The following is a 17,823-nucleotide window of genomic DNA, read 5'->3' on the forward strand; positions in this document are numbered from 1 at the left end:
ATATTTGGCATTTGATGTGAATTTTATTTGGCTCAGCTGGCAAAGCAGGTTCGACCCTAAATATTAGTTTTCCTTTCTTTAATCCTGCTGCTGTTTCTATTAGTCTCTATTGGTATCCAGCGATGCTGAACGCATGTGTAAGTAATGTTCATATGGGTTTGGTTTGCTTTCTTCTCTGCTTGTGCTGTGGGTTGCTTTGTGAAATATTTCAGCTGTTAAATAGGCATTAAACGAAAGTTGTATGCCTTCATTATGAAACGCAAGTCAGGCAGATAGGCGAGAAAGGTCCAACTTGAATGGCAGTTAAGGCAAAGATTTTAAAGCTATTCCCGAGTGTGTCCAATGGATCTGGTAATGTCGTTTCATTTTCACTCAACTAAAATGCCGTTTATTGGCCAAATAGTTACTGCTGGCGCACCTTTTGACAGTTGGAAAATTGAAGGGAAAGGTACAATTCCCATTGCCACTTGTTAGTTGACACACTTGTTACCCATTCTCATTCACATTCCCTTTGTCATTCCTTACCCTTGATAACAGCAGGCGAGCCCGGCTTGGTCTAGAGGGAGGGTCATTAACTGACCAGTAGAAAAGAGGCAAACAATCGTATGTACCCTTGGACAATTTGGGAAACGGAAACTCAATACTAAACAAGGGAATAGCTTTCCAAAAATTCCTACAGAAAGCACAGAAAACAAAAAAAAAAAAAAAAACGTAAAAAACCACAAAAAAGAGACGAAAATAATGAAAAGGAAAAAAAGGAAACATTTTCTCTTTGAACATTAACACAAACGGAATATTTATTGCTGTCAATGTCGATGCTGTCGATGTCAATGTGCCGAGCCAGTTGGCAATGATTTTGACATGCCCTCTCAGCCTTGAGCCTCAGTCTACACCAAGCAACGAATATTTCGAATTCGAGCAAAACAAAAAAAATGAACTATTTATATGTAACATATGAAAAAGGTTTTCACACAAAGGCTCCACTAAAATGTGTTAAAATAAAAATATTACACATGAAATCGCCCAACTGAGAGAAGTGTGCGTTTGTGTGTGTGAAGTTTTTTTGATAAATTAACATAGCCAAATGTAAGATGACGAGACAGGTCCTGGACCCTAGGATTAAAGGCTTTAACACGTGCTGCCTTTCTCTGGTAAGGTAAATAATGAGCCTAAAGGCTACTGACAGATGGCAGCCTGTCCACCTTCTGAGTGCAACATTCACTTTTCCTGAGCCGCTTCAAAACCCTTTTCATCAGACAGCAGGCAGCAGGCAACAGGCAAGAAAAATCCCCCAAGGCGCCTTTTGCTATGTTAATTTTTTAGTGCTATGCTCCATTGTTTGTTCAACTTTTGCTGCGAGCATATGGAAGGAAAACTTGAAGCGCAAAAAGGTAAAGCGAAATGGCAAGTGAAAGAAATATGCAAATCACTGGACACAAATTTATGTCATTTCACACGATTTCAGTTCCTAGTTGTTGCCAAAGTGCACAAAGAAACAAAAAAGAGGGAGAGGAAATTATTCAGGCCACCGAATTGAATTTCTGGTTTGAATCGAGACCCTTGTGTTGTACATTTTTGCCAGTTACGTGCCCAAAAGTGTTCTACTTTGATGGTCAGCATTGAAATTTGTTTGAGCATGACCATTTGGATTTTGAACAATTTCCCGGTTAATTGATTTTTCTCTTTCTCTTACAAATTCAGTTGTTAGTTTAGTTACCAAGATGGCAAATATCAAGTATACGCCAAGATAAACGATTGAGTTTCTTTTTTGCGCACATACATTTGTATGTATATTGTGTAAGTGCCAGATAAGATTGATAAGTTCGCCACAAATACGCGATATAATATTAATTAATTTAATTGCTTTGTCATATATAATATCAAACTCAAGAGCTGGCCATTTTAGTTATACAAAACAAATTTTAAGAGTAACAAAATGTGGCGGAATGGTAAGCGAGAATACATGAAGGATATATAATCTTATTTATTTGCCTTATAATACATTCATCAGTTATTCACATCTCTCTGCTTTTCTGCCTGTTGCTAGCCTTGGAATCGATTGATGGTAGAGAGGGTGAATATGAAGCCCATTCAACTGAGGAAAGAATTTATCCAGAAGAAACTTACTTTGATTCCGTTCATAGAGTTTACGTGGTAACCACCGATGTGATGACTTGTGAAAAAGACGATCTTAAAGCGGATCCCGAAGATTGTAAAGGATATCTTCAGTGTGTCAAAGGAGTTTATGTTAAATTGCAGTGTGCCAACGGCAGCTACTTCAATTCGACCATCAAGACTTGTGTGGTTGATGTTCAGGGCAATTGTGATGGCAATTGTATTGAAAGTTCATTGACAGAGAATCCCGATGACTGTGCACAATATTACGAGTGCATTGAGGGAAAGTTTGTTCAAATTAAGTGCCCAAGTGGCAGTTACTTCAATGCCAACTTGGACAGCTGTGTTATCGATGAGAATGGCATTTGTTCTACTTCGTCATTGAAGAAATTTAAGTAGATGGGTTCGAGAAACTTAATTGATTTTACATTTAATTTTCTCAAGTATCTGCCTATATCGATACCTATATAATAAAACTCTAATATTAAAGTAATTTCGTATGATGAAATTGGCAACTACAGGAATCAAACAGAAACAATTCGTACATCATATATTCTACTTACCAATTTGATATTCAATCTCACATTTCGTTTGCTTATGTACATATATTTTATTTATACACATTCATCTTGTATTTATTTCGTTTTTGCCATTTATGCTTTATCTCAGTGTACGCAATTTTCTTTCTCTTTAAGTGGTTAATTGATTGGGACTCATGTGCTGATTGCAACTTTTGCCAAAAGTTTTGATTATTGGCTAATCGGAACAGCTGGGACTAGATACGGAATCTAAGTAGCTGACCAAGCCATAAATTAATATGATAAAGAAAAAATTCTTTGCACTTTGTAGACTTTTCTTATCAAATAGTGAACATGGCCTATCTTTTGTTTTGACGACATTAAAATCCCACATGAAAAAAAAAACTATTTTCGTCTTTATCAGATCTCTATCAGAGCTTTCACCTGATTTGTAAGAAGTTGTCTGACTCAGACAGAGTGACAATGCTTAATAACATCCCCTTGAATACAGGATACAGAAATCCTTTTGTAACAAAGAATGGGCGTGTCGTCCTTTGTAGTGTGCTTAAATCAAAGGCTCCGTTTAATTAAACTTTTGAATACAAGGGAAATTTAATATTATTCCAGCTTTATTGCAAATTTTCAAAGGCGCCAGCTATTGCCCTGCTACCCAAGCCATGCATGTACGGCTTAATTGGCATTCACGGGCTTGGAAACCCCATTCACGTTAACATTCATGAAGATTAAGTTAAGGATGTAAATGTTCTTCGACTGCCCCTTTTTATCGTCATCGTCATGGGGCGGGACAGTTGTGGGAATATCTACGGGTGCCTCAGTACTTGTTGTTTCGATCACTTCCGGAGCGGATGTTGTTTCATTGTCTTCCGGAGCAGCGGTTGTTTCGTTGTCTTCAGGATCTTCTGATGTTTCATTGTCCTCTGGAGTAGCAGTTGTTTCGTTGTCTTCAGGAGCAACAGTTGTTTCGCTGTCCTCGGGATCTTCCGATGTTTCATTGTCTTCTGGAGCAGCCGTTGTTTCGTTGTCTTCGGGATCTTCTGATGTTTCATTGTCCTCTGGAGCAGCGGTTGTTTCGTTGTCCTCGGGATCTTCTGATGTTTCATTGTCCTCTGGAGCAGCGGTTGTTTCGTTGTCCTCGGGATCTTCTGACGTTTCGTTGTCTTCCGGAGCAGCGGTTGTTTCGTTGTCCTCGGGATCTTCTGATGTTTCATTGTCCTCTGGAGCAGCCGTTGTTTCGTTGTCTTCGGGAGCAGCGGTTGTTTCGTTGTCCTCGGGACCCTCTGATGTTTCATTGTCCTCTGGAGCAGCGGTTGTTTCGTTGTCCTCGGGACCCTCTGATGTTTCATTGTCCTCTGGAGCAGCGGTTGTTTCGTTGTCCTCGGGATCTTCTGATGTTTCATTGTCCTCTGGACCAGCGGTTGTTTCGTCGTCCTTGGGATTTTCTGATGTTTCATTGTCCTCTGGAGCAGCGGTTGTTTCGTTGTCCTCGGGACCCTCTGATGTTTCATTGTCCTCTGGAGCAGCAGTTGTGTCGTTGTCTTCAGGAGCTCCTGATGTTTCGTTTTCTTCAGGTGCTTTCGACGTTTCTTCTGGAGCAGCAGTTGTTTCGATTTCTTCCGGAGCAGCGGTTGTTTCTTCGGGAACTTCTGGCTTTAGTGTAGTCACTGGTTCTTGTGTAGTTGTAGTTGGGGCTGGTGTTGGGGAAATCTCTTCGCCCATGCCGTAGGGGGATACACTATTCACAGGAACGTAGTAGGGTCCTTCGGCTGAAACCTCATTCGATAATGAGCCCATGCGCACGGAACTGTAGGTACTGCCACAATTCTTCTTATTGGCATCCGTATATTCGGGGCATTTTACGGTAGCGTAATTGTCCTTCCTTAAGCACTCCACATAATATGTTACTGCCCGAGTGTGGGAACAGCTACCTGTTATATCTAGACCGCAGCCAGGCTGCGATTTTCCGCCATTGGGATAAAAAGACGCCTTGCCGATGGGCTCCTTAAATCCCAGTGTGCCACCATTGGTTTGGATAGTTTCAACATAAAAGGCGTCGTCGCTGGACAGACGCTTGGCTGGCTTACTGTAACTAATAAGAGGACTGGCCGGATCTAGACCCACTACCTTACGTACTTGACCGGTGGTCACTTGCTTGGCAGTGTAACCTGCTACATGGGCTCCCAAGCTGAATCCAACTACCTCAAGATCGTCCAATGACATTTGATAATTTTTAACAAGATAATCAATTAGGTCAGCTATCTTTTTGCCTGCACCACTGACTGCCGCAACTGACGTGGCATATTCCAAGGAGCGTCCTCGGGACCAGTCCACAGCAATCATATTGTAATCGCCATATGAGAACCAGGCGGAAGCCACTCCAGTATTTACACCATCTTTATAATTGGAGTTCCAACCGTGAATGGTGAATCTGCCAAGAGGTACAAATTTTAGCTTATTTTTTTGTAAATGGCAATAAGATTCTAGTTCACCTTGTGGGATTATTGGGATTAAAGTAGGAAGCATCAATCGAATCCTTGGTGGCCTTGATCAATTGTCCTGCGGATGGATTCTCACGCGTATACAAATAGAATTTAACCGTGTTTGTCGATAAACGACTCTCGCTTTCATATTTTTCCAAACCCTCATAGTAAGCCAGCTGAGTTTCGGCTTCCGCCAAGTCTATCCACTTAAGACTGCCATCCCATTGTGGCACATACCACCCATTTTCACCAGTTTCCCGCCTCAAGACATCATCGATGGGCAGGGCGTTGACTGAAAATACCCAATTTCAGTATATATTGAAATAGTTTGGTTCTTATCTTCTACTAACCAGTGAGCACGCAAATCGCTAAAATCAAGCACAACCTCATTGTGCATATGGAAAACTTTTACTGGCTCTTTTCCCAGAAGTGCTCGTATCATTTATAATCTTCCGGCAGCCTTTGTCCGAATAATACTCAAGCTTTAAATCAAATCCAAATTGTTATCATGCCAACAACACGAAACGATTAGATGAACATGGTCATTTTCAGACCTGTGTCCCATTGATAACACCTAACTTTACCAATTCTTTGAAAGCTTTTGTACCCCACGAGCTTATACTGCAAAAAGTGTGAACCAGTTCCAAACCGAAATACAATCAACAAATTATGTTAACCAGTGTGGTTTTTATTGTGACTCAATTAATTGCCATAGCCATAGGGGGCTTCGCTGTTAACGGGGACATAGTAATCGCCCGATACCATGTAGGCATTAACAACAGCACCCATTTTAACTGAGCTGTAGGAGTTGCCGCAACTCTTGTCTACGGCTTCCTCGTAGTCACCGCAACGCATGGTGGGGAAGTTATCGGAAGTGACAGCTTCGGCATAGTAGATGACAGAGCGGCTGTGGGAACAGGAGCCAGTTAGATCCCAACCACATCCTGGTTGGGATTTGCCACCATTTGGATAGAAGGCACCCTTGCCAATGGGCTTCAGGAAGCCAAGAGTGCCGCCATTAGTCTGAATAGACTCCACATACCAGGCATCAGTGGAACTGAGACGTTTGTTGGGTGTATCGTAGCTGAACAGAGGCAGGGCAGGGTCCAATCCAATGATCGTATGCAATTGTCCGTTCTTCACATTCTTGCCGGCATAGCCGGACACATGGGCACCCAAACTGTGTCCAATGACCATGGTGGTGTCCAGATTCAATCCATGATTATCGCGCAAGAAGTTGATCAATTTAGCCACCTGCTCTCCTACACCGGGAACAGCGACCACGGAGGAGGCATAGTCTACGGAACGGGCACGTCCCCAATCCACGGCAATCATGTTCATATCACCCTTGGTGAACCAAGCATCACGGACGCCGTAATTGATGAACTCATCCTTGCTGGAAGACCAACCGTGGATGGTGATGCGGGTGGGATTGTTGGGATTGAAGTATGAATTCGAGATGGACGACGAAGATGCTGTAATCTCCTGAGCCCAATCGCGATTGGATTGGGTGTACAGGTAGAAAGTAACCGGGTTTAGCACATTGCGTCCTTCAAGTTCGGCATGAGCCTCCAAATAGCTCTCTGCCACCTTTTTGTCCATCCATTCGAATGTTCCATCAGCTTGGGGCACATACCAGCCATTCTCCCCATTCTCACGAATCTCGCTGGCGTTAGCTACAAGGGCAAAGGTGTTTTATATTCAAGCCAAGACGATTCGCTGACCTAAACTTACCCGCCAACACGCAGAAAGTCAAAGCCAATAGCAATTTCATGTTGCGACAACAAACTGAATTCACACTGACATTCGCAGATGGGCCTAACGTTTCCTTTATATTCACGCGAGAACAAGCACTTTGAGCACAACACTCGAGATTATGGCCAATTGAATGGCACTAACGTCAAATACCCATGTCCGATTATTCAGTCAGAATCTTAGGTAGGAGAACAACATGTGGTTAGTAATTTAAAGTAAGTATCTTGATTATCTTTAAGTAGATTGTTTCATTTTGGGCCGCGTGTCAGATAGCCCTGTCGTACCGACATCTTCCGATTTTCAATAGCCCAGCACTCCTATCTTTCATAGCTAGTCAATTACCACATATATGTGTAAATTTATCAATTAATCATGAATGTATTTTTTTTAACAAATACATTCCACAATCTCTTATCTTGCAAGTAAATAAACTTTTGTGGTGAATTGTTATTTGGAGTGGAACTAATTTGGCATATATGTATGTTTGTTTTTCATCTAAACGTATCTCTGACATGCCTCTTTCTGTGATTAGGAAGCTCTGAAGACCATATGGTGACTTCTCCCTAACAGGCACATACATACTAAGACCCATCAACTAAATATGCATTTTGAGCACCATTTCCCATGCAAATCCTTGTGAAAATTGAATGACAGTTGTTGTTAGTATTAGAATCGGGGCAACTGTAGGTGCCAAAGTTAATCAATTTTATAGCTTCAACATGGTACATCCAAGAATGGGAACAGAGATTATTGTCACCGCATTCGGGTAATGATGATTCTTAACCTACCGACTGCAAAAAATGCTGCTATTACAGAGAATACTTTCATTTTCAGAAAAGCGACCCATATAAAGTGATAATGCTGACATGTATGGAGGTTTTGAAGGTTAACAGCAATGTAAAATCTGTTTTTTACAGTTTATTATTAAAGTTAAGTATCTTAAATAATCGAAATACTTACCAAATAACTTCGAATTGGCAAAGTTGAAGGTCATAAAAACAACAACAAATTGATTATTACACTTTTTGATTAGTTTACGCAAGCGTCCATAACTAACTTGCGATTTAAGACCATTTAGCTAAATTGATTTGCATTGATTTTTAGCCATCCATAAAAAATAATATTGCAAACGTTCCATATTATCAAAATATCTACGGATATGGTCTACGATCAAGTGAGATTGGAGTAGTACAGAATCGAAATGGACCAGTCATTGAGTTTCACATTCATACTATAAGATTATATCTATATTATATATATAGGTATTATCGCTAGCATGGCCAGTAGACCATTATCAGTAGATAATTACATATCTCTGTGAATAGGACCCCCTTGTTGTTTTCATTAAGTGGGTAAATAAAGTCAAGTGTGAGATAAAGAAAACTGGAATATCCTTCAGCGCTTTATTTAGCTAGATGGAGAAATGCCATAAGGCGATCTAGTTTTAATAGGGACAAAGTAGATACCATCAGCTTTGCCAGGATTTTCGAGGGTATTTCCCATACGAACACTAGAGAATGTAGGGGAACACTTTTTACTGACAGCTGATAGGTAATGAGTGCACTTGTAGGTGCCAAAGTGATTGTGTTTCACGGCTTCAACGTAGTAAGTAATAGCACGCTCATGGGCACAACCACCTAAGATATCGGCAATACATCCCGGTTGATATTCGCCACCATCCACGTAGAAATTAGCTCTTCCAATTGGCTTGAGAAAGCCTTGTACTCCACCGCTGGTTACAATGGTCTCAACGTATTGTGCATCAGTGGTGTGTAGCCGAAAACCTGGCCACCCATGTACGAAGCCAGCTAAAGCTGGATCCAGACCTGTTATACTTTTGATTTTACCTTCGCCAACATACTTGCCAGCATAACCTGCTATATGGGCGCCTATACTGTAACCAATGAGATGAATGTTGGACAAGGTATTGAGTTTACTTCTTGTCAGTAGATTGACCATCCTTCCGATACTTTCCCCAACGCCGCGAACGGCGAAATACGATGCACAATATTCAACGTAGCGGGCACGTGGCCAATCGACAGCGATTACATTAAAATTACCTCTGCCCAACCAGGCTTTTATAATTTTATGGATCATATCTTCATCGTAGCTACCTGCCCATCCATGTATGACGAAAAAGGTGGGATGATTTTTTCTGTAGGATGAGCTCTCCAAACTGCCCAAGGATATATTGATTTTCTTTCCGTCGAGAGGATCCGCATTTGTGTACAGATAGTAGTTGACTGGATTAAAATCGAATTTATCATAACCTCCACATTTTTTCATGAACAGATCTCGGTTCGTAAACACTATGGTGCCATCTAGCTGCGGCACGTACCAGCCTTGCAATTCATCCGTATTCGACTGAGCACTGGCTGTGGGTAAAACTAATACAGTTCTTGTATTTTGGCGGGAGTCCTTCTACATACCTGCTGCGATGAGTGCTGCTAAAACTGCGAATAGTTTCATTTTAAGAAACTCCAAGCTATATGGTGATGATGTGGGCATGTTGCTGCCATTCTTATATAGCGCACTTAAAGGTCATAAGAACGATAACAAATTGATTTTTACACTTTTTGATTAGCTTACGCAAGCGTCCAAATATCCATAACTAACCCGCGAATTAAGACCAAACTAAATTTGTTTGTATCGATTTTAAGCCATCCATGACAAAAAATCTGTACATAATCCTTCAGCATTCATAAAGTAGGCAAGCCATATGCTACTTATGGTATACCAAGCACAAAAAGAACCAATTGTTTATGTACATACTTAAAATTATTTATACATACTGCATAACAATAATATGTTTATAGAACGAGGACCCGGGCTCGTATCCCAGGCTAGTGTATGGATGTAGTTTTCGTCTAAGCCGAAGGCCTTAGCGTGGCAAATTTGTTCATTGAACTTGTTATTCGTCCACACTACACGATTCTTATAGTATCCTTCTTTCTGTCTGTCTGTTACATACATATTGTCACTTATCGGACGACCTTATCATTTAGCACCATAAAAACGATTTGTTAAAACAATAATTTTGTTTCCAAAAGGTCTCTTCCTTCTTAATTTGATCGACTAGGAAAATAATATTGTAAACTTTTCAGCGGACTTGGGGAGTTAGGGTACTTTGGCTTGGCTATAGCCCGGGTGTTCCGACGTAGGTACTTTCGCAGCAGATTAGCTAATCATCTATTATATATGTATTATCACTAACATGGCCTACATATCTCTGCGATTGGGACCCCCTTGTTGTTTTTATTAATGCAACGTCATCATTTCGTCAAGTGGGTAAAAAAAAGTCAAGTGTGAGATAAAGAAAACTGGAATATCCTTCAGTGCTTTATTTAAGTAGATGGAGAAATGCCATATGGAGCATGACTTTTAATAGGGACATAGTAAATACCTTCAGCTATATCAGGATTTTCAAGGGTATTTCCCATACGAACTTTGGAGAATGTGGGGGCACAATTTTTTTGGACAGCTGTTTGGTAATGACCGCACCTGTAGGTGCCAAAGTGATTGAATTGAACGGCTTCAGCGTAGTAAGTAACAGCACGCTCATGGGCACAACTACCAAAAATATCGGCAATACATCTTGGTTGATGTTCGCCACCATCCACGTAGAAAGCAGCTCTTCCAATTGGCTTGAGAGTTCCAAGTAATCCACCGCTAGTTACAATGGTCTCAACGTATTTTGCATCAGTGCTGTGTAGCCGCAAGTGTGACCACGCGTAGACGAAGCCAGCTAAAGCTGGATCCAGACCTGTTATGGTTTTGAGTTTGTTTTCACCAACGTACTTGCCAGCAAAACCTGCTATATGGGCGCCTAGACTGAAACCAATAAGATGGATGTTGGACCCGGTAGTGAAGCCATTTTTGATCACAAAATTGATCAGCTGTCCAACTTGGCTACCAACGCCACGAGCAGCCAAATATGCTGGACAATATTCAACATAGCGGGCACGTGGCCAATCGACAGCGATTACATTAAAATCACCTCTGCCTAGCCAGGCTTTGGTAATTTTAGCGTTCATAGATTGATCGTAACTACCTGCCCATCCGTGTATGAGAATAAAGGTGGGTTTATCTTTTCTGAATGGTGAGCTCTCCAAACTCGCTAGGGTTTTGTTGAGTTTTCTTCCGTCAAGAGGATTGGAATTGGTGTAAAGATAGTACGAGACTGGATTGAAATCAAATTTATCATGACCTCCGCATTTTGCCATGAACACATCCCGAGATACAAACTTTACAGTGCCATCTAGCTGCGGTACGTACCAGCCTTCCTCTCCAACGCTTATTCTCCCTTGAGCGCTGGCTGTGGGAATAATGAGTGGGATTCTTCCTTATTGGTTATTGTAAGATGGCTTTACACATACCTGCTGCGATGAGTACTGCTAAAACTGCAAATACTTTCATTTTCATATAGTAACGATGCTGGCGATTTGATAACACCCTTATATAGCCAATTTGAAGGTCTCAACAACGACAGAAATCACATTTTACGCTGTATAATTAGATTAGTCTTAAGTTAGATAAGCATCCAAAAATCCATAACTAACTTGCAATTAAGGAAAACCCATAATTGTTCGTTATTTGCTATTAGCCAACTAGCTAAAGAAACCATGAACCGAATCCGTGTATAATTGTCCTTTGTTATGTACTGTAGATTGGCCTTGAACTTAGTAAACTTCAACCCATAAAACGAAAATTCTAACCGAAAGATCTCTTATTCATTGGGGAAAAGATAGCATTCAGTTATAATTTTAGGTTTTATTCAAATTTTTTTAATGCTTAGTTAATTTTTCCATATGGTGCCTTGCTGTTAACAGGGACATAGAAATCACCTTCTACCATGTAGGCATTGGTGTCAGCTCCCATACGAACGCTGCTGTAGGTGCTGCCGCACTCCTTGGCAACAGCTTCCTCGTAGTCACCGCACTTCATGGAACCGAAATTGTCCTCGGTAACGGCTTCAGCGTAGTAGGTCACAGAGCGGCTGTGGGAACAGGAACCAGTGGCATCGAGGCCGCAACCTGGCTGCTTCTTACCACCATTGGGGTAGAAGGCACCCTTGCCAATAGGCTTCAGGAATCCGAGTTTGCCTCCGTTAGTTTGAATGGACTCCACATACCACGCATCACCACTGTTCAGACGCTTGGCGGGTTTGTCATAGCTGAACAGAGGAAGAGCAGGATCCAGACCAACAATAGTGTGGATTTTGCCTTCGCCAACGGTTTTACCGGCATAGCCAGATACATGAGCGCCCAAACTGTGACCAATAACTTCCAGGCTATCCAAAGACATGCCATGACTCTCGTGCAGGTACTTGATCATCTCACCGACCTTGGCACCAGCGCCAGGAACAGCCAGAACTGAGGAAGCATAATCCACAGAGCGTGCACGAGCCCAATCGACAATGATAATGTTATAATCGCCCTTGGACAACCAGGCCTTGGTGATTTCGGTGTTCATGGAATCGGTGTGACGACCAGTCCATCCGTGGATGACAAAACGAGTACCGTGATCCTTGTTAAAGTGCGAGTCGTCAATGGAAGATGCCTTTGACTTGATTTCCTTGCCATCTGTAGGATTGGACTTGGTGTACAGGTAGAAGTTGACAGCATTGGTGCTGATGCGGCCTTCTATTTGATCACCATTTGCCAGCAGTTCCTCCGCCTCTTCCATATCCATCCACTTGAAAGAACCATCGAGCTGAGGTATAAACCAGCCGTTCTCACCATTTATTTGCTCTTCCCCAATAGGAAGAGCACATGCTGTAAAAGAATTTAATCAAATCCTTATTCACCTGAACCGTAGTGATTCCTTAAGGAAACTTACCTGCTGCCAACAATGCAGCTAGAACCAGGAATACTTTCATTTTGAATAGTCTAACTTGAATGGTGTTGATGGAAACCATTGGCCAGGTTTATATAGCCGAAATCAATAGAAATATAGGCACTTGAGGAATGTTATTTTTATTACCGATATGATAGTATCGCCACAATCATACTCAACATCGCTGATAAATTAGAAAAAATCAGTTTTTCCATATTTTTTATAGCCCCTGTCATTCTGATAAGCCTTCAAAAGTCCTCGAGTAAGTCACGATTTTTGTACCAAGCTAATTGGCTAAAAACGGGAGCATTGAATGAAACTTGGTACCCGTTAGATAAGACTGATTCTTGAAAAAAGAGCAATCAATCGAACTACTATTTAATTGTTTTTAGTTAAGATTTATTAACTGACTAAATTGGAGTTGTTTTACATAGATCTCCTACACATCGGGCTTATTCTTTATTCAATATATTGATGAATCTTCTCTTGATTATAGTGTTGCTCTGACACAACAGTGAATGACAGAGTAAATAGAACCATTTATCGATGGTGGTTACATTTTTAACTAATCATTCCACTACAGAGGCAGTAAACTAGTCATCCTACTACCAAAACATCATTCATTCATTGAAAAGAAGACAAGATTTTGTTTAAAATTTATATTGCATCAGATATATTTCATGTTCAGAATCAGTTTATTTTGCCAAATGGAGCTTCGCTATTCACAGGAACATAGTAGTCACCATCAACCATGTAGGCATTGGTGGCCGCTCCCATGCGAACGCTGCTGTAGGTGCTGCCACACTGATTGGCAACGGCTGCCTCATAGTCGCCGCACTTGATGGTACCGAAATTGTCCTCGGTAACGGCTTCGGCGTAGTAGGTCACAGAGCGTCCGTGGGAGCAGGCACCGGTTAAGTCGAGACCACAGCCGGGTTGGGTCTTGCCGCCGTTGGGGTAGAAGGCACCCTTGCCAATTGGTTTCAGGAAACCAAGAGTACCGCCGTTGGTCTGAATAGACTCCACATACCAGGCATCAGCACTGTTAAGACGCTTGTTTGGGCTGTCGTAGCTGAACAGAGGAAGAGCAGGATCCAGACCAACGATTGCATGAATTCTGCCCTCGCCAACGGTTTTGGCAGCATAACCAGACACATGAGCGCCCAAACTGTGGCCAATAACTTCCAAGGTATCCAAAGACATACCATGACTATCCTGAAGATAGTTAATCATATCACCCACCTTGGCACCAGCGCCGGGAACAGCCAGAACCGAGGAAGCATAATCCACAGAGCGAGCACGAGCCCAATCGACGATGATAACATTGTAGTCACCCTTTGACAACCAGGCCTTGGTGATTTCAGTATTCATCGAATCAGTATAGCTCTGTGTCCATCCATGAATGACAAAACGAGTTCCGTGATTTGCGTTGAAGTTCGAGCCAGAAATGGATGACCATGAAGCGTCAATTTGTTGTCCCGAAGTGGGATTGGACTTAGTGTATAGATAGAAATTCACAGCATTGGTGCTGATGCGGCCTTCAATTTGATCACCATTTGCCAGCAGTTCCTCCGCCTCCTCCATGTCCATCCACTTGAAAGAGCCATCGAGCTGTGGTATGAACCAGCCGTTCTCTCCGTTGACTTGCTCTCCCTCAATGGTTAGGGCACATACTGCAAGCAGACTGTCTTGAGTTCATGTTCTCTGGAGACCAATCCATATTTATAAAAACTCACCTGCTGCCAGTATTGCAGCTAAAACCAGAAGAACCTTCATATTGCGATGGTGATTTATTGATGCTTTTGAAAAGCAGGAACCAGGTTTATATACCCCACGCATAATCGCTTTTTAAAAAGAGCTTAAACACTTCAAAAAATGTTTTATTTATAAACCATTCGATAAGAGCATTATTGTCTGATTAGCTAAATCTGTTTTCCACTTCAGAATTACCCTGTCAAAGGGATCCAAAAGTTTGCAAATAACTCACGATTTGTGAACCCATCAACCTTTTAGACTGATAAGACTCCAAAAGTCAATGAATTTAATCGTTTGCAATCAGAGATATTGAATGAAAAATATGGTTCTACAAATACATCAAATGCGATAAGCCTCCTCGGCCTAGAAGGTGGTCCTCTTTAGAATCGATTAAAACTTCGTCTGCGACTGTGATATTAGCCTGTTTATTAATCCAATCACATTGAAATATTTTAGCTAATATCAATAGTTTTCCCCAGTTTTCTAAATTGCAATATCTTGAATCTTTGATATCTCTCCCAACTCTGACTCACTCACTGGAACGGTTCCAGTGGTTTAAATCCTTTACGAAATTTCTAACTTAAGACTTTGTGAGGGACACGGTCTTTTCGACTTAGTCGAATAATTGACAAATTCTTATTCTTGGTTGTGAATATTGTATCGATATTCTACTATCGCTAAAGCAAAACAAATTTGTTTTACTACGCATTTTTTTGATTAAACCCCCCGCAATTTTTTTGTTTAGATCACTCTCTGTTGACGTATGTAGGTATTCCTCCCCCACCCTTTCAGTCATCAAATCATATAAGTACTTCATCGCACCTATCGGCTACTTATGGCCAGTTGGGCCATTTCCGTAATTATAACTTGAGCAATCCCTATCACATTTTAATAAATGGAATACCCCATTTCCAGTCAAAGTTTAGTGAAAATAGCTGCTAGTTATACAAACTCTCTCACTCTGGAGTAGAGTTAAATAAAAATGTCAACATTAAATACATTATTTATAGACTTGCCAGAAAATAAAACACTGATTGGCCAGCTTAGTAGGTTACCGTTTCAATGTCACGAAATCGGTTTACCAAATAAACTAATCGCTGCGTTAATCAGTCTAAAATACCCCAATACAAGGTGATCAAATGACATTCGTTATAAAATTGTTTTATTGCCGTTCATATTGTTTCATGATCAATTAGTTAATCATACCGAAGGGTGCCTTGCTGTTAACAGGGACATAGAAATCACCTTCAACCATGTAGGCATTGGTGTCAGCTCCCATGCGGACGTTGCTGTAGGTGCTGCCGCACTCCTTGGCAACAGCTGCCTCATAGTCACCGCACTTGATGGAACCGAAATTGTCCTCGGTAACGGCTTCGGCGTAGTAGGTCACAGAGCGTCCGTGGGAGCAGGCGCCAGTCACATCGAGGGTGCATCCGGGTTGGGTCTTACCGCCGTTGGGGTAGAAGGCACCCTTGCCGATGGGCTTAAGGAAACCCAAGTTGCCGCCATTGGTTTGGATGGACTCGACGTACCAGGCATCAGTGGAGCTCAGACGTTTGCTTGGCTTGTTGTAGTTGAACAGGGGGAAGGGCAGGGTCCAAACCAATGATGGTGTGCACTTGACCGTTGGTGTTCTTGCCAGCATAGCCGGAGACATGAGCGCCCAGACTGTGACCAATGACATACAGATCATCAAGAGACATGCCGTAGTTGCTGTGCAGGAAGTTAATCATAGCGGCAACTTTCTTGCCAGTCTTGGGCACAGCCAAAACGGAGGAAGCATAGTCCACGGAACGGGCACGAGCCCAGTCGACGACGATCACGTTGTAGTCACCATGGCTCAACCATGCAGCACGGATATCCTTGTTCATGCTCGAGGTGTAGCTCTGAGTCCAGCCGTGGATAACGAATCTGGTTGGGTGAGCAGCATTGAAGTTGGAGGCATCAATTGACTTGGTGGTGGTGGTGATCTTCTTGCCCTTGCTGGGATTGGAGCTGGTGTACAGGTAGAATTTGACTGGAACAGTGGTCAATCCACGGCCTTCCAACAATTCCTGGCGCTCCAGCCACTCCTCGGCCACATCCATGTCAACCCACTCAAAGGAGCCATCCTCCTGGGGCACATACCAGCCGTTTTCTCCATTAACCCGGTCAGCCTCCTCCAAGGCGAATGCCGAAGCTGAAAACATTTACAATTTAGAGCTAATACTCAGGCATTTTTCATGTTTGTGAGCTTACCAGCAAGTGCAAAGAATGCTACAAATAAAATGGTCTTCATGTTGGAAACCCTTCAACTTGTTTGTCCAATATTCTGGCAGAGAGCTCTTTTATAGTCACCCCAAGCGGCGAGGTGCGTTCTCTACCTTATCATCCCTCCGATTAGATCTAGCAGTTGACCATTTGGCACCATCGTTTACTGCGAATTCAATTGGCTATTGTAGAAAGTCTAATATCTGATGAGATTGGCATTCCAATTGCGCATTGATTCGCCGTGGGGCACCTTTCGGCTTTATTGGTGGTCTTTCAAGTGCTTAGCTTTGATTAGCATACTGCAAATAGTAATCGATTTGAACAAGTGTGTCGTCGGCTTGCCATCACCTCCATTAACTACCAATCTTAAGCTCAAAACATTGACGTAATCTTGAAAGTATTATTCGTTATCAGTTGATTTGTCGGTTTATTTGATTACATACAAAACTGCCAACACACACAAGCACATGCTTGTAATTTTAAGGGGACTTAATTGATTACTATATTGAATTGTTATTTAATTGAACAGTTTTTCCCTGATATCATCATTGTAAAGAAACCTCCAACACATTCGAGTGCCACAATAAATACAATAAACATTTGCACCTACTCTGGCTTAAATTGGCTTTGACTTTTCACTCGCATTGCAATGCTAATGAGTTCATTACACGTACACACATAATTATCCTGCAAGTGCTAATTGAGATGTGCCAACAAATTGCGAGCAACATGTCAAAGCTTCTCTAGCAAAAAAGAGAAGAGGAAACCTACTGCATATATTCAGGCAGCATGGCATCGGTTTTTATTCAGTTTTAAAATAATTTCATTTAAATTATTCACATTCAGACACATACTCTTTTACTTAATCGTTAATAAATGGACATATATAAATTGGTCCCCTACCATGCCCAACACCCGCAACACCCACCACCCTCTCATACAGAAGGATTCGATGGTTTTCATCTGACATTAATCGGTTTTTTGTCATGGTTTCATATTACAAGTGGCACGTGCCTGCCGGCTGATAATTGTTACCCCAATCGTTTGATTAACCAAATTAAAATGGAAAATATGGCGCCTATTTACTTATACACGGA

The 17,823-nt window shown here is 41.7% G+C and overlaps 9 protein-coding genes across 9 annotated transcripts in view; 2 read left to right on the forward strand and 7 right to left on the reverse strand.

Annotated features, from left to right (window-relative positions):
• The window catches only part of RYa-R (RYamide receptor), a 70,563-nt gene that overhangs the window by 6,426 nt on the left and 46,314 nt on the right, over positions 1-17,823 (forward strand). The gene's annotated exons all lie outside the window — the stretch shown is intronic.
• LOC137585958 (chitin-binding domain protein cbd-1-like) lies at positions 1,937-2,514 on the forward strand. The gene is made up of 2 exons (XM_068302002.1): positions 1,937-1,949; positions 2,048-2,514. Exons 1-2 carry the CDS (start codon positions 1,937-1,939, stop codon positions 2,512-2,514), a joined length of 480 nt encoding a protein of 159 aa, XP_068158103.1.
• LOC137584236 (uncharacterized) lies at positions 3,187-5,553 on the reverse strand. The gene is made up of 3 exons (XM_068299528.1): positions 5,482-5,553; positions 5,141-5,423; positions 3,187-5,079 (listed from the first exon to the last, which is right to left on the reverse strand). The coding sequence occupies exons 1-3, from the start codon at positions 5,519-5,521 to the stop codon at positions 3,324-3,326; spliced, it is 2,079 nt and encodes a 692-aa protein (XP_068155629.1). The 5' UTR covers positions 5,522-5,553; the 3' UTR covers positions 3,187-3,323.
• On the reverse strand, positions 5,799-6,925 carry LOC137584402 (phospholipase A1-like). Its single transcript, XM_068299779.1, has 2 exons — positions 6,866-6,925; positions 5,799-6,807 (listed from the first exon to the last, which is right to left on the reverse strand). The coding sequence occupies exons 1-2, from the start codon at positions 6,903-6,905 to the stop codon at positions 5,834-5,836; spliced, it is 1,014 nt and encodes a 337-aa protein (XP_068155880.1). The 5' UTR covers positions 6,906-6,925; the 3' UTR covers positions 5,799-5,833.
• Positions 8,254-9,367, reverse strand: LOC137585096 (phospholipase A1-like). Its single transcript, XM_068300746.1, has 2 exons — positions 9,316-9,367; positions 8,254-9,261 (listed from the first exon to the last, which is right to left on the reverse strand). The coding sequence occupies exons 1-2, from the start codon at positions 9,353-9,355 to the stop codon at positions 8,294-8,296; spliced, it is 1,008 nt and encodes a 335-aa protein (XP_068156847.1). The 5' UTR covers positions 9,356-9,367; the 3' UTR covers positions 8,254-8,293.
• Positions 10,231-11,302, reverse strand: LOC137585959 (phospholipase A1-like). The gene is made up of 2 exons (XM_068302003.1): positions 11,263-11,302; positions 10,231-11,201 (listed from the first exon to the last, which is right to left on the reverse strand). Exons 1-2 carry the CDS (start codon positions 11,300-11,302, stop codon positions 10,231-10,233), a joined length of 1,011 nt encoding a protein of 336 aa, XP_068158104.1.
• LOC137584420 (phospholipase A1 VesT1.02-like) lies at positions 11,637-12,779 on the reverse strand. The gene is made up of 2 exons (XM_068299799.1): positions 12,725-12,779; positions 11,637-12,660 (listed from the first exon to the last, which is right to left on the reverse strand). The coding sequence occupies exons 1-2, from the start codon at positions 12,762-12,764 to the stop codon at positions 11,678-11,680; spliced, it is 1,023 nt and encodes a 340-aa protein (XP_068155900.1). The 5' UTR covers positions 12,765-12,779; the 3' UTR covers positions 11,637-11,677.
• Positions 13,412-14,497, reverse strand: LOC137585064 (phospholipase A1-like). The gene is made up of 2 exons (XM_068300712.1): positions 14,458-14,497; positions 13,412-14,394 (listed from the first exon to the last, which is right to left on the reverse strand). The coding sequence occupies exons 1-2, from the start codon at positions 14,495-14,497 to the stop codon at positions 13,412-13,414; spliced, it is 1,023 nt and encodes a 340-aa protein (XP_068156813.1).
• LOC137584444 (phospholipase A1 VesT1.02-like) lies at positions 15,622-16,840 on the reverse strand. Its single transcript, XM_068299840.1, is given in 3 exon segments — positions 15,622-16,061; positions 16,063-16,655; positions 16,715-16,840. Coding segments are annotated over 3 exon segments (1,026 nt in total). The 5' UTR covers positions 16,755-16,840; the 3' UTR covers positions 15,622-15,668.

This window comes from Drosophila tropicalis, unplaced genomic scaffold, assembly GCF_018151085.1.
Source record: "Drosophila tropicalis isolate 14030-0801.00 unplaced genomic scaffold, ASM1815108v1 contig_878, whole genome shotgun sequence".
Classification (NCBI taxonomy): domain Eukaryota; kingdom Metazoa; phylum Arthropoda; class Insecta; order Diptera; family Drosophilidae; genus Drosophila; species Drosophila tropicalis.